Raw genomic sequence first — 14535 nt, forward strand, 5'->3', positions numbered from 1 at the left:
CAGGTTGTGGGCTCCATCCCTAGTAGGGATGCGTGTAGGAGACAGCCAATCGATGATGTTCCTCTCTCATTGATGTTTCTATCTCTCTATCCCTCTCCCTCTAAAAATCAATAAAAATATATTTTTAAAAAGTGTTGAATGCAAACTGTAATAGAAAATAAAATAATTTTTTAAAAATCAATTAAAAACATATTTTAAAAATGGCAATGTAATGCCCTAACCGGTTTGGCTCAGCGGATAGAGCATCGGCCTTCGGACTGAAGGGTCCCAGGTTCGATTCCGGTCAAGGGCATGTACCTTGATTGCCGGCACATACCCAGTAGGGAGTGTGCAGGAGGCAGCTGATCGATGTTTCTCTCTCATCGATGTTTCTAACTCTCTATCCCTCTCCCTTCCTCTCTGTAAAAAAAATCAATAAAAAATATTTTTTTTAAAAATGGCAATGTAATGGCCCAGTTGTGGCAGTTTTTTAAAAAATAACCTGTATTTACCATACCCTGAATTTGCATTCTGCGACTTATGCATGTATATTCTGCTTTCAAAATAGTTTTGCAAATTGTACAAAAACTCAAGGTGGGAACTTTTTAATAATGAAATTGCATTTATAAATTATTTGTATTAAAATATAATAAATCTCCAGTTATAGTCAATTACTACCATGTTGTGCAACAGATACCTTCTATTTTAGTTGCTAATAAAGGGTTACACAACTCGAAAGAAAGAAAATAATATTCTGCACTATATGCACGGTAAAACAGCGGTGAAAAACAGGAAATTAACACATAGGTCACTACCTAATCACTGTCTGAAATTTGTACCATGTGGATGTTATTTTTACAAATTTATTTCAAAGTTCAAAAACTACATGACACAGACAAAACTAAAAATTAATCCACTTAACTATGATTCCTGAGTAGCAGTGAATGCCAGACTTTCCAGGTTTCCTACTGAACGAGGAGGACCCTCATTCCAACTGCCACCCCAGAAACATATTCAGAAGGGAGGGCGACACAGGTGGAGGCTCGCAAAGTGCATAAAAGTTCGGGTCCTGAAAGGGCTCCACCCGCCGGCTTGGGGCCCCACAGGATTTTGCCCTCCTCCGCAGGGAAACCGGGTAAAACGGGCTCCTGCAGATGGCTAAGAGGGCCCTGGCCGGTTCGGCTCAGTGGGTAGAGCCTCAGCCTGCGGACTGCAGGGTCCCAGTTCCATTCCGGTCAGGGCGCATGCCCGGGTTTCCAGCTCTATTCCCGGTAGGGGACCAGGCAGCCAATCAATGATTCTCTGTTATCATTGATGTCTCTCTCTCTCTCTCTCTCCCTTCCTCTCTGAAATCAATAAAAATACAAATAAACAAACAAAAAGATTGTAAAGTCCGTAGCGGCCAGGAGGCGATGACAAGTCGCCAGCTTCCCAAGGCGTCAAGCCCGAGCTACGGCGGGGCTCCCAGACCCCCCGCCCTCGGTGCCCGGCTGGCACCCCGCCACCGGCCGGTTCCGTCCACAGCCGATCCTAGAGCCTCTGGGAGGTTGAGGGGCCCAGGACGCCGGCGTGGTCCCGGCTTCCCCCATCCTAAGGCCATTTGGTGGTTACCCAACGACCCCCCCTCCCCCCCCAAAAAAACACACACCAGATAATCACCCCCTTGGCGGGCGGGGGTGAGCTGAGCGAACGCTGCCCTTCCCCTTTAGACCCACGTGGGAGAACCGAGGGGGAGAAGTGTGGGCGGGAGGCCCCCCCCGCCCCCCAAGGACCCGGGAGCTCCGCCCATGGCGCCCCCGCCCCCTCCGGCGGGCACCTGCCACTTCGGTGCGCGTCTTCCCCGCGGCGCTCGCGGGTGGGGGATTGTCCCGATTGGAGGCCAGCGCCGCCCCATCTGCCTCCTGCCCCGCCACGCCCCAACGCCTCCGGGCACCAAGAGGCCGGGGAAGCACCGAGGTGGGGGCCAGAGGGTAGGAGCGGGGGCTGATAGGGTCCTGTACCGTCTCCCCGGTCCGGGTATTCAGGGACCCAGCGTGAGGTTTTACAAAGTGCGGCTGCCAGGCCCGCAACCCCGCCCCTGCAGATCGCGACCCTCCCCCGGCGAGCAGAGGGCACCTCCCTCCGGGATCCAACCCAGATCCGCCCCCGCCTGCGCCCCCGCCCTCCCTGCACCCCCGCCCTTCCTGCACCTCGGCCCCCGCCGCGGCGCCGCTGTGCGCCCCCAGCCCGCGTGCTCCCCACAGAACCGCTCCCCGCCCCGCGAAGGAAACGCGGACACACGCGGTGCAGGCGCCCGGACGCGGGGCTCAGACTTTATTGCCGTCCAGGTCCGTCCGCCGGGGCTCAGAAGACCTTCACCGACTCCAGCTGCAGGTCCCCGCCCACCTCCAGCAGCCGCACGCGCGCCGGCGGGATGCGGTAGCGGAAGTGGTGGATCTCCGCGTCGCCCGCCACCGCCTGCGGGACGAGGGGGGGCGTCACTCCGGGGCCCGGGCCGCCGCGGCTTCCCGGCTCCCTCCCGCGCCTGGCGACCTCGGCGCCCACGGAGCCCGCGGCCCAGGGCCCCGAGGGGAGACGGTTCCTTCTAACCCGGGTCCTGAGGGGGCCCCGAGGGGAGACGGTTCCTTCTAACCCGGGTCCTGAGGGGGCCCCGAGGGGGCTGTGGGCACCGGGTGCTCTGTGAGCGTTGGCGGGGGGTGTGGTGAGCACGGACCGGCGCCCACCGCCTCGCCCCGGACGCGCAGATGGAAAGGGGCGAGCGGCTGGGCGGTGGAGGGGCTGCAGCGACCGCTCCCTCCGGACGTGCGCCTGTGCCCGGCCTCCCAGCCCCCTGCCCCGTCACCCCTCCCGACCTCGGTGCAGTGAACAGGGAGGGGGGGCGGAAGCCGGCCAACCTCTCCGGAGGACCCCGCGCTCTGGGCACCACGTGCTTGCTCGCTTGGCCCGGGTCCCTGCACCTCCCTGTCCTGCTGGCACCGCGGGAGGGACAGGGACCGCGGACACCCGCCCAGCTCTGTGCTCGCCTTTGCTGCCCCCTCCCCCACGGGCCTGGCCGGCCTCCCCGCCCACAGGAGGGAGGTGGGTCCCGGCGCCCAGCCCGCGGCAGGGACGCACCTTGAAACCCTCCTCCGTGGCGATGAGGAGCACGTCGAAGGGCTGCCCGCGCTGGAAGGGAAGGCCGTGGCCGCGCTCCTCCGGGCCCCAGACCCCGTGCTCCTTGGTGTTGAAGACCACCGTGGACTCGTCCATCCGGGGGTTGAAATGCAGCGCCGCCTCGGCGCCCTCCTCCTCGCTGCACAGCAGGTTCACGTGAAACCTGGGGAAGTGGGGGGGGGGGGTGGGGGGGAAGGGCCAGGAGCAGATGTCAGGAGCCCTGAAGCACCCAGACCAAGGCCAAGGGCCAGTGAGTTCAGACTCCCCATTGAACAGACCCAGGTTTACAGGGACCTGAGTCTGTCACACCCACAGAGGGAGGCGCTGGGGACTGGTGCAGGGAGCCCAGAGGCCAGGCAGGCCGGACCCTACTGCACACACATCACCAGCAAGGACTGCTAGGCTGTGGCCTGCCCTGCCCTCATTCCCGCAGAGTCTGGGGGTTGGCAAGGAGCCCTGATGCTGATGGCCAGGGTGCTCACGACTCCCAGCATGCCCCAGTTCCTAGAGGGCTGGCAAGGCTACCAGGGACCCAATAGTCGCAGGCACCCCAGGTCCCAGGAACCCTGAAGGTCTCAGACCCAGGAAGACATACATTGATTGCTTAGGCTCTCAGATGCCCAGGACGCGCCAAATCACAGGACATACTTCCAGAGTTCCTAGTGACTCCGTTTGGAAGTCCGAGAACTGTAGGTAGGAAGCCTGAAATGGTCTTGGAACCCACAGATTCTTAGGGACCCAGCTCCCAAATCAGGGGACGCATTTGTGGGAACACCAGCTTCCAAAAGGTTGGCAATGGCCTGGGGATTCCAAACCCTGGTGGGCAAAGGTGGCTCTGGGGCCCTCACCTCTGGGCTGTAAGAAGTCAGAGGCAGCTGGGCTGAGACCTCCACGCACCCCCACCCCTTACCTCTGCAAACCGGGTCACACTGGATTCTCACCTGCGAGCCTTGTCGGGGACAACACCACGGATTCTCATCACGGTGCCCACTCTGACACCCTCGGGCAGCGAGGTCTTGTGTGGCACGTTCTGCAAGAGGCCGAGTGGGAGGGGATGAGCGAACCAGGGGACCAAGGGCTGAGACAGATGGGTCACCCCAGGTAGAAGGCCACCAGGACCCAGACCAGCACAGTCAGAGAGGAGAAGGCACAGAGAGGAGCAGAGAGTCAGACAAGGGCAAGCGCTGTTAAGGGAAGCACTGAGGATGAACAGAAAGGTGCTGAGGCGGAGAAGCCAAGGGCACATGGGGGCATCGGGATGGGGCTGGGTGGGTCCACGCAAAAGGCAGCCCCCGGACACTTCACAGCACAGCCGACCACCCACTTTCTCGTCTGAGACAGGAGACTTCAGCCAGGCCCCAGCCCCTCCCCTAGGCTGCTGCAGCCTTGGGTCCAAGGCCCCCCAACCCTCAGACCCTAGGACACTCACAGAGCTCCCTGCCATGGTGGGACGGTGGGACAGGCAATGGTGGTGTCAGGGATGGCTGCTGGGACCTTAAGTTGGAAGCAGGTGTGGCTGGGCCTGATGACTCACCCCGTCTTTCCCAATCCACCACCCACACCTGGCACAGACCCCGGCCCTGGGGCCAGGGTGGCCCAGCACCCTCTTCCTGGGGCCTCTCTCCCTCCTCCATCCAGGCCCATTTCCAGCCTCCACAGCCCAACACTAGAGAAATCCAGGCTAGGACGGGCGGGGTGGGGGGGGGGGGGCGGAAAGGTGGCTCTGAAGTCCAGGAATAGGAAGGGTGGGGGGGAACTAGGCAGAAACCCCTCCTACAACCCAGCAGCCCTCCTCCGTCTTCACCCTCACAGGGGAGGGAAGAGGCTGCTCCAGAATGGAGGATGGAAACGCTGGGTGGAGACAACCAGACTCAGCACCTGGCCCACACCTCCCCCCACTCTCCCCAGGCCTCCTCACCCCCTCACCACACAGGAGTCACCCCAGGTGCTGGGGGAGCAAGTGCCTTGGGGACAGAGGATGGGCAACTGCACTTCGGTGGAGGCGCCCAGCTCCCGGTTGGTGGTGGAGAAGGCGCAGGCTTAGAGGGGGTGGGGGTGGGGGCAGCCTGTCAGCCAAGGCCTCCGGGCGGGAAGGGCCCTGCCTGAGCCGGAGTCCAGGGCTGTGGGCCACGGGCAGGTCATCAACTTTAAACACCGAGGACAGTGGGGTGTGAGGCTGAGCACCAACTGCTGGGATGGCATGTCTGGTCCCAGCCTCCTGCTACTGCATCCCAATGACACGTCTCCTCCCAGCTGCCTCCTGTGGATGCAGCTTCTTCACAGGCTGCCAGCCTGCAGGTCCCAGCTTGACTCTGGTGTCGGGCCAGAGGAATCCAGTCGGCTATCAGCTTGGTTTCTGGTTCACTCCTGATAGCTCAGAGGTGCGCACCCTTGATGATTCTTATTCATTTGTGGAGATTATCTTCACATCCGTGCTGGAAATACGTTTTCCAGAGCATGGTTTTTCAGTTTAAATAAGCAGCGAATGGACTTATTTCCCAGTACTGTACTCTCAAGCTCTACCTCACACTCCTAAGTCGTGCGGACTTAACAGAATACTTCACCGAGTTTTGTCAAATACAAAGGAGACCTGGGCAGCCACCACCCCAACCCAGTTTCTTCCAGTCCCCGAAACAGCAGCCCCTCCACCTGCCCCGGACACCATGGCCCTACTCAGCACCCCACAGCCTGCAGGCTCATTAGTCAGGAAAGAAGGGAGAGCGGCGGCCAGCAGGCTGTTTGCTGGCTTTGCAGCTCCTTCAGGAGAGAATTCTGCTACTTGCACCCACGGTGGTTGTAGGAGCTGGAATCCCACGCTCCGTCAGCGTCAGCTTCTTGGAGACTCAGGCTGTTTTTGTGCACAGGAAGATCATGCAGGGCCTGCTCTGGTTTTGTAAATACCTCACCAGTCCCAGCAGAGCATTTACTGTATGGTTCTATCTGTACCCAGTCCCTGGAGTAGTCACAGCCACAAGCACAGAAAGCAAAACGGTGTCTGCCACGGCCTGGGACGGGTGGGGAGCCATGTTTAGTGGGTGCAGAGCCGAGCTGGGGGAGGTGAACCAGCTGGAGCTGTATGGTGGGATGGGATGGGTGCAGAACAATATGAAAGTACTTAATCGCACAGAGCGAACCTTAGCCCATTCAAAAATGGTTCAAGGTGAATATTCCATTACTTACATTTTAGCACAATAAAAACTTTATTTAAAAAAGACATTGGCCCCGCCCCCAAGGAAAGACCAATTCATGAAGCCATTAGCTCAGAAGCATTCCTCTAATTCCACTCCAAGGTCACATATTCATGGTCTTTCCCCTTTTCCCTATCTGTACCCCCTCCAATGAGTGGTCTGCGATCCTGACACCCACACAGCGGTTCTTCCCCGGGGGACCCCCTCCTGGCCTTGCTGGGTGAAGCACCTCTCAGTGGGTCCCACCCCTGAACAGACACCTCTTCCCTGCTCAGAGCTGGGCACCCCGTCTCCTGCTTCCCTCCTTATTCCCCAACCCCACACCCTGAGGGGCAGCCTGCTCCTCACCTGCTCCTCTGGCACCCCAGCCACCGCAGCTGGATGCAGCCCCCAGGGAGAAGGTGGCCCCTCAGCCCACTCAGGCCCCATGGCCTCTGCCCCCTAAGGAGGCAGTCCTTGCTCACCCACCTACAGGCTGTAGGACCCAACAGCCCAGCAGAGGCAGGAAAGGAAGAAGAGGAGGAGCAACAGGTATTCACAACCACAGCATGGAACTTACAAGAATTCATTATGACTTGGAGACTTTTGGACAATGGAAAATACTTCAGATTTAATCTAAAGCAAAATTCCCATGCAGCCTAAAATACCGTATGTAAGAGAATATAGCAAAATAAGTTTATCAAGCAATAAAACACGACAGAAAAGGGTTACTTGGCATTGGTACAACTTCCTATATTTATAAATAGAACTTAAGGGTTCCTCATTAAGAAAAACGTGAGATTTTAGAATGTTGGTGGTTTTTTTTATTTTAAAATTCATTTGCAAAACCAAAGCAGGCCTGGCATGATCTTCCTGTGCACAAAAACAGCCCAAGTCTCCAAGAAGCTGACGCTGACGGAGCGTGGGATTCCAGCTCCTACAACCACCCTGGGTGCAAGTAGCAGAATTCTCTCCTGAAGGAGCTGCAAAGCCAGCAAACAGCCTGCTGGCCGCCGCTCTCCCTTATTTCCTGACGAATGAGCCTGCAGGCTGTGGGGGGCTGAGCAGGGCCATGGTGTCCTGGGCAGGTGGAGGGGCTGCTGTTTCGGGGACTGGAAGAAACTGGGTTGGGGTGGTGGCTGCCCAGGTCTCCTTTGTATTTGACAAAACTCGGTGAAGTATTCTGTTAAGTCCGCATGACTTATGGGTGTGAGGGAGAGCTTGAGAATACAGTACTGGGAAATAAGTCCATTCGCTGCTTATTTAAAATGAAAAACCATGCTCTGGAAGATGTATTTCCAGCACGGATGTGAAGATAATCTCCACAAATGAGTAAGAATCATCAAGGGTGCGCACCTCTGAGCTATCAGGAGTAAACCAGAAACCAAGCTGATAGCCGACTGGATTCCTCTGGCCCGACACCAGAGTCAAGCTGGGACCTGCAGGCTGGCAGCCTGTGAAGAAGCTGCATCCACAGGAGGCAGCTGGGAGGAGACGTGTCATTGGGATGCAGTAGCAGGAGGCTGGGACCAGACATGCCACCCCGAGCAGTTGGTGCTCAGCCTCACACCCCACTGTCCTCGGTGTTCAAAGTCTGATGACCTGCCCGTGGCCCACAGCCCTGGACTCCGGCTCAGGCAGGGCCCTTCCCGCCCGGAGGCCTTGGCTGAGAGGCTGCCCCCCCCCACCCCCCCTAAGCCTGCGCCTTCTCCACCACCAACCAGGAGCTGGCGCCTCCACCGAAGTGCAGTTGCCCATCCTCTGTCCCCAAGGCACTTGCTCCCCCAGCACCTGGGGTGACTCCTGTGTGGTGGGGGGGTGGGGAGGCCTGGGGAGAGTGGGGGGAGGTGTGGGCCAGGTGCTGAGTTTGGTTGTCTCCACCCAGCGTTTCCATCCTCCATTCTGGAGCAGCCTCTTCCCTCCCCTGTGAGGGTGAAGATGGAGGAGGGCTGCTGGGTTGTAGGAGGGGTTTCTGCCTGGTTCCCCCCCCCCCACCCTTCCTATTCCTAGACTTCAGAGCCACCTTTCCGCCCTCCCCCACCCCACCCCCCACCCCGCCCGTCCTAGCCTGGATCTCTCTGGAGTGTTGGGCTGTGGAGGCTGGAAATGGGCCTGGATGGAGGGAAGGGAGAGAGGCCCCAGGAAGAGGGTGCTGGGCCACCCTGGCCCCAGGGCCGGGGTCTGTGCCAGGTGTGGGTGGTGGATTGGGAAAGACGGGGTGAGTCATCAGGCCCAGCCACACCTGCTTCCAACTTAAGGTCCCAGCAGCCATCCCTGACACCACCATTGCCTGTCCCACCGTCCCACCATGGCAGGGAGCTCTGTGAGTGTCCTAGGGTCTGAGGGTTGGGGGGCCTTGGACCCAAGGCTGCAGCAGCCCGGGGAGGGGCGGGGGCCTGGCTGAAGTCTCCTGTCTCAGACGAGAAAGTGGGTGGTCGGCTGTGCTGTGAAGTGGCCGGGGGCTGCCTTTTGCGTGGACCCACCCAGCCCCATCCCGATGCCCCCATGTGCCCTTGGCTTCTCCGCCTCAGCACCTTTCTGTTCATCCTCAGTGCTTCCCTTAACAGCGCTTGTCCTGTGTCTGACTCTCTGCTCCTCTCTGTGCCTTCTCCTCTCTGACTGTGCTGGTCTGGGTCCTGGTGGCCTTCTACCTGGGGTGACCCATCTGTCTCAGCCCTTGGTCCCCTGGTTCGCTCATCCCCTCCCATCGGACTCTTGCAGAACGTGCCACACAAGACCTCGCTGCCCGAGGGTGTCAGAGTGGGCACCGTGATGAGAATCCGTGGTGTTGTCCCCGACAAGGCTCGCAGGTGAGAGTCCAGTGTGACCCGGTTTGCAGAGGTAAGGGGTGGGGGTGCGTGGAGGTCTCAGCCCAGCTGCCTCTGACTTCTTACAGCCCAGAGGTGAGGGCCCCAGAGCCACCTTTGCCCACCAGGGTTTGGAATCCCCAGGCCATTGCCAACCTTTTGGAAGCTGGTGTTCCCACAAATGCGTCCCCTGATTTGGGAGCTGGGTCCCTAAGAATCTGTGGGTTCCAAGACCATTTCAGGCTTCCTACCTACAGTTCTCGGACTGCCAAACGGAGTCACTAGGAACTCTGGAAGTGTGTCCTGTGATTTGGCGCGTCCTGGGCATCTAGCAATCAATGTATATCTTCCTGGGTCTGAGACCTTCAGGCTTCCTGGGACCTGGGGTGCCTGCGACTATTGGGTCCCTGGTAGCCTTGCCAGCCCCCTGGGAACTGGGGCATGCTGGGAGTCGTGAGCACCCTGGCCATCAGCATCAGGACTCCTTGCCAACCCCCAGACTCTGCGGGAATGAGGGCAGGGCAGGCCACAGCCTAGCAGTCCTTGCTGGTGATGTGTGTGCAGTAGGGTCCGGCCTGCCTGGCCTCTGGGCTCCCTGCACCAGTCCCCAGCGCCTCCCTCTGTGGGTGTGACAGACTCAGGTCCCTGTAAACCTGGGTCTGTTCAATGGGGAGTCTGAACTCACTGGCCCTTGGCCTTGGTCTGGGTGCTTCATGGCTCCTGACATCTACTCCTGGCCACTCCCCGCCCCCCCCCCCCCCACTTCCCCAGGTTTCACGTGAACCTGCTGTGCAGCGAGGAGGAGGGCGCCGAGGCGGCGCTGCATTTCAACCCCCGGATGGACGAGTCCACGGTGGTCTTCAACACCAAGGAGCGCGGGGTCTGGGGCCAGGAGGAGCGCGGCCACGGCCTTCCCTTCCAGCGCGGGCAGCCCTTCGACGTGCTCCTCATCGCCACGGAGGAGGGTTTCAAGGTGCGTCCCTGCCGCGGGCTGGGCGCCGGGACCCACCTCCCTCCTGTGGGCGGGGAGGCCGGCCAGGCCCGTGGGGGAGGGGGCAGCAAAGGCGAGCACAGAGCTGGGCGGGTGTCCGCGGTCCCTGTCCCTCCCGCGGTGCCAGCAGGACAGGGAGGTGCAGGGACACGGGCCAAGCGAGCAAGCACGTGGCGCCCAGAGCGCGGGGTCCTCCGGAGAGGCTGGCCGGCTTCCGCCCGCCCCCTCCCTGTTCACTGCACTGAGGTCGGAGGGGTGACGGGGCAGGGGGCTGGGAGGCCGGGCACAGGCGCACGTCCGGAGGGAGCGGTCGCTGCAGCCCCTCCACCGCCCAGCCGCTCGCCCCTTTCCATCTGCGCGTCCGGGGCGAGGCGGTGGGCGCCGGTCCGTGCTCACCACACCCCCCGCCAACGCTCACAGAGCACCCGGTGCCCACAGCCCCCTCGGGGCCCCCTCAGGACCAGGGGTAGAAGGAACAATCTCCCCTCGGGGCCCTGGGCCGCGGGCTCCGTGGGCTCCGTGGGCGCCGAGGTCGCCAGGCGCGGGAGGGAGCCGGGAAGCCGCGGCGGCCCGGGCCCCTGAGTGACGCCCCCCCTCGTCCCGCAGGCGGTGGCGGGCGACGCGGAGATCCACCACTTCCGCTACCGCATCCCGCCGGCGCGCGTGCGGCTGCTGGAGGTGGGCGGGGACCTGCAGCTGGAGTCGGTGAAGGTCTTCTGAGCCCCGGCGGACGGACCTGGACGGCAATAAAGTCTGAGCCCCGCGTCCGGGCGCCTGCACCGCGTGTGTCTGCGTTTCCTTCGCGGGGCGGGGAGCGGTTCTGTGGGGAGCACGCGGGCTGGGGGCGCACAGCGGCGCCGCGGCGGGGGCGGGGGCGCAGGGAGGGCGGGCGTGCAGGGAGGGCGGGGGCGGATCGGGGTTGGATCCCCGAGGGAGGTGCCCTCTGATCGCCGGGGAGGGTCGCGATCTGCAGGGGCGTGGTTGCGGGCCTTCAGCCGCACTTTGCAGAGCAGAAGGTGGCAGCTGTGACCCGGTGGAGTTTGGAGGGACGCAAGCCTTCCCTGGGTGCCCCTCTACGGATCTGAGGGCGCTGCCCCTCTGCAGACAGGGGCAGAGACACCCCCCACCCCCACCCCGGCCTGGTCCGGCGGAGACCCCAGCTCCGGGAGATGGAGCATGCACTCTCTGGCCCCCACCTCTCCGTGCTCCCCTGGGCTCCGGTGCCTAGAGACGGGCGGGCGGGGCCGGGCTGGGGAGCGGATGGGGCGTCGCCAGCCTCCCATCCGCCCGCCCCCCCAGGCTGACGGGTACGGACAGACGGCCGGTGCCCCGCTAGGGGGCGGGACGCGAAGGGCAGGGTCCTGAGTCCCCGCGGGGTGGCGGGCCCCACGCCCACACTCTCCCCTCGGCTCCCCCAGGTGGTTCTGGACGGGAAGGGGAGCTCAGGGGCCGCAGCCCAGCTCACCCCGCCGGCCCAGGGGGTGATTATCTAGTGTCCGGGGTCCTCGAGTCACCACCCAAGGGCCCTGGGAGCCGGGTGCGGGTGGCGAGCGCCCTGAGCCGGCGCCCTCCGCGAGGCCTGTGCACGGGGCCCCGCGCGGCGGTCGGTCCGGGGCTCGGAAACGTGCGTGTTCCTCGGGCTGCGGGCCAGGGACCGCTCCCCGGGCACCCCTCTCCCTCTCGGGGCCGCTGCCCGCGCGGCCTCTGGCTTCCTTTCTTTCCTTTTTTTTTTTTTTAGCGGAAGCAGAGTGAATTGAGAGAAGCCCGGCCTGGAAAAGGTGCAGCCCGGGTTCGGGAGGGTAAAAAGTAGGTCCGGTCCAGAGCTTCGGCCCGTTGCCGTCGGCCGTAGCGAATTGAAGCCGGTTCGTCCGGGCGCAGAGCCCCACGCGGGCCCCAAGCCACGTGGGCGCGGGCCTGTGCTCCCGACCGGAACCTCAGGACCCGTGGCGCCCGGGGGGAGCTGGCCGTCTGGTTTCTGACTCACCCTGAGCCCCAGGCTGGGTGGTGGGAAGACCTGGCCCGGCTGCAGGTCTAGACCTAGAACCGGTTTTTCTGTCCCGTGGGCTGACGGCACCCACCCCGTGCGCGGCCCTGGAGAGTACCTCTCTGGACGGGCCGAGGAATGAGGTGGTTAACCTAAAATTAAAAAATTAAAAAAGGTGAAAACGAAAGGCAATAAACGCTTGAGATCACAGAATGGCCGCTGGGGCCATAGATCTGCTAAGAAACCCAAATGGAGTCCTGGTTTTAGGGTGAAGGCAAGGGGCTTTTATGAGAAAAAGGAAAGGAAATGATTACACGAACGGAAGAAAGGCATTTGCATGGTGCTAGCAAGCTAAGTTACTCCTCAGCTACCCACCCATGGCAGTTACTGATCATAAAGAAAGCCCATGCTATCAGGGTGTCTGCTTTCCTGTTAGCTTTCCAAGTGAGTGTTTGTAAGACAAGGTGGGTTTGGCCGGGGCCAAAGGTTATTCTGCCCTGTTCACACATTTCCAAGGTCCAGGCAGTAAGACGGCAAGGCAGTTCCACAAGATTTTTTATTTGTGAAGTATTATAAATATATTTTTAATTTTTGTAAAGCCATTTGTACATACAATACAGATTTCAAAAGTGTGCGGCATAAAGTACAGTTATTGGCACAACTGATAAAGGTGGTCGCGGTCCTCGGATTCGCTGGTAATGACTCATCCTATTGATTTCCTGATTTTCACCATTGCCTTACAGTAGACACGAGGGAGAATGTTCTTATTTGTAAAAAAAAAATACACTATAAAGCCTTTGAAGATTGTCAGAAAGCCTGTTCATCTTATTCTCAATGGATGTAGGGGGGAAATGTGGGTTTTTGTTAATCCTCACTGGAGGATGTTTTTTCCATTGATTTTGAGAAAGAGAGGGAGGGAGAGAGAGAGAGAGAGAGAAATGTTGATTGGTTGCCTCCTGCATGGGCCTCTACCCCGGAAGGGGATTGAACCTGCAACCCAGGCAAGTGCTCTTGACGGGAATCGAACCTGAGGCCCTTCAGTGCGCAGGCCAACACTCTAACCACTGACCCACCTGAGCCACACTGGCCAGGGTAGGAAAAAAAATGTTTGTACTACCATTACAGCATTTTTATTTCAAAATAAATTTTAAAATAATATTATATCTATGCAAAAGAAAGTCCTCCTTTATGAGAGTAAACTACTGCTACCTATGTCTTCATTTCTTGTGTATCTTTCAAAAAAATCTTCTGTAAACACACCCATATGCAGTTTCTTTGCCCTCATTGCATAAGTGGTAGCATCCTCCACCCACTGACCTCATTTATGTCACTTAGCAAATATGTATCCAACTTCCATCACTTCGCTGGCTGCCCCGTGTTCCATCGCGAGGAGGAGCAGCACGAATGTGGTGGTGTCACAGCAGCCACTACAACCAGACTGTGCTTCAGGGGGGGTCCTGGGACCTCCGTCCGCCTACAGCTTTTGCCTTTTTATAACCTCCTTCCTGATTATAAGATGTATGTATGCTTAGTCCAGAATTTTTAATAACAAAATTAAAATCAGCCCCAATTTCATGATCCAGGTAATAGTCACTCTTAGTATGTGTGTGTTTCCTTCTAGCCTTTTTTTCTATAATAGTTCATATACACTATACATTTGGGGAGAAACTGAAATATATACAAAATGGGACAAAAGCAGGTTTACAGCCAAAACCGGTTTGGCTCAGTGGATAGAGTGTCAGCCTGCAGACTGAAAGGTCCCAGGTTCGATTCCGGTCAAGGGCATGTGCCTTAGTTGCAGGCACATCCCCAGTGGGGGGTGTGCAGGAGGCAGCTGATGGATGTTTCTCTCTCATTGATGTTTCTAGCTCTCTATCTCTCTCCCTTCCTCTCTGTAAAAAATCAATAAAATATATATTTTTAAAAAGTAGGTTTACAGTTGTTTGTATAGAAAATAATACAATAATCCCACCTAATAAAATAGTAATATGCAAATTGACCGTACCTTTGCCACGCCCACCAGCCAAGGCCACGCCCACCGGCTAGTCAGGGTGAGTATGCAAATTATCCAACAAAGATGGTGGTTAATTTGCATATGCTGAGGGAGGGAGGAGTGAAGACTGAAGACAACTTAGAAGGAAGAGGGAGGAAAAGCAGAAAGCAAGGTGGCTGCCAGAAGGAAAGCCCAGGCGGGGTGGGGTGGGGTGGAGTGGGGCGGATCTGGGCAGGCGGCAGCGGCGCGTGGGTGCAGGCGCGGCGGCCGCGGCCGCTTGCAGGATTCTTCCTGCAAATGGGCTACTAGTTAATAAATAATAATACAAGAATAAACTCTGATTTGCATATTCAGAACTATAAACCTACTTTTGCCCCACCCTGTATATATTTTGCAAATATATATGTGCAAATATATACATCTATATTTCCATATATGAATACATACATAGATATATCAAT

The 14535-nt window shown here is 58.7% G+C and overlaps 2 protein-coding genes across 2 annotated transcripts; one reads left to right on the forward strand and one right to left on the reverse strand.

Annotated features, from left to right (window-relative positions):
* Positions 1–2286: 2286 nt before the first annotated feature.
* On the reverse strand, positions 2287–4621 carry LOC307116478 (galectin-7-like). The gene is made up of 4 exons (XM_079800506.1): positions 4562–4621; positions 4074–4162; positions 3094–3295; positions 2287–2436 (listed from the first exon to the last, which is right to left on the reverse strand). The coding sequence occupies exons 1-4, from the start codon at positions 4574–4576 to the stop codon at positions 2323–2325; spliced, it is 420 nt and encodes a 139-aa protein (XP_079656632.1). The 5' UTR covers positions 4577–4621; the 3' UTR covers positions 2287–2322.
* Positions 4622–8562: 3941 nt separating this feature from the next.
* Positions 8563–10924, forward strand: LOC307092297 (galectin-7-like). The gene is made up of 4 exons (XM_079759538.1): positions 8563–8622; positions 9021–9109; positions 9878–10079; positions 10704–10924. The coding sequence occupies exons 1-4, from the start codon at positions 8608–8610 to the stop codon at positions 10815–10817; spliced, it is 420 nt and encodes a 139-aa protein (XP_079615664.1). The 5' UTR covers positions 8563–8607; the 3' UTR covers positions 10818–10924.
* The last annotated feature ends 3611 nt before the right edge of the window (positions 10925–14535 follow it).

This window comes from Cnephaeus nilssonii (assembly GCF_951640355.1).
Source record: "Cnephaeus nilssonii genome assembly, chromosome: 20".
NCBI lineage: Eukaryota > Metazoa > Chordata > Mammalia > Chiroptera > Vespertilionidae > Cnephaeus > Cnephaeus nilssonii.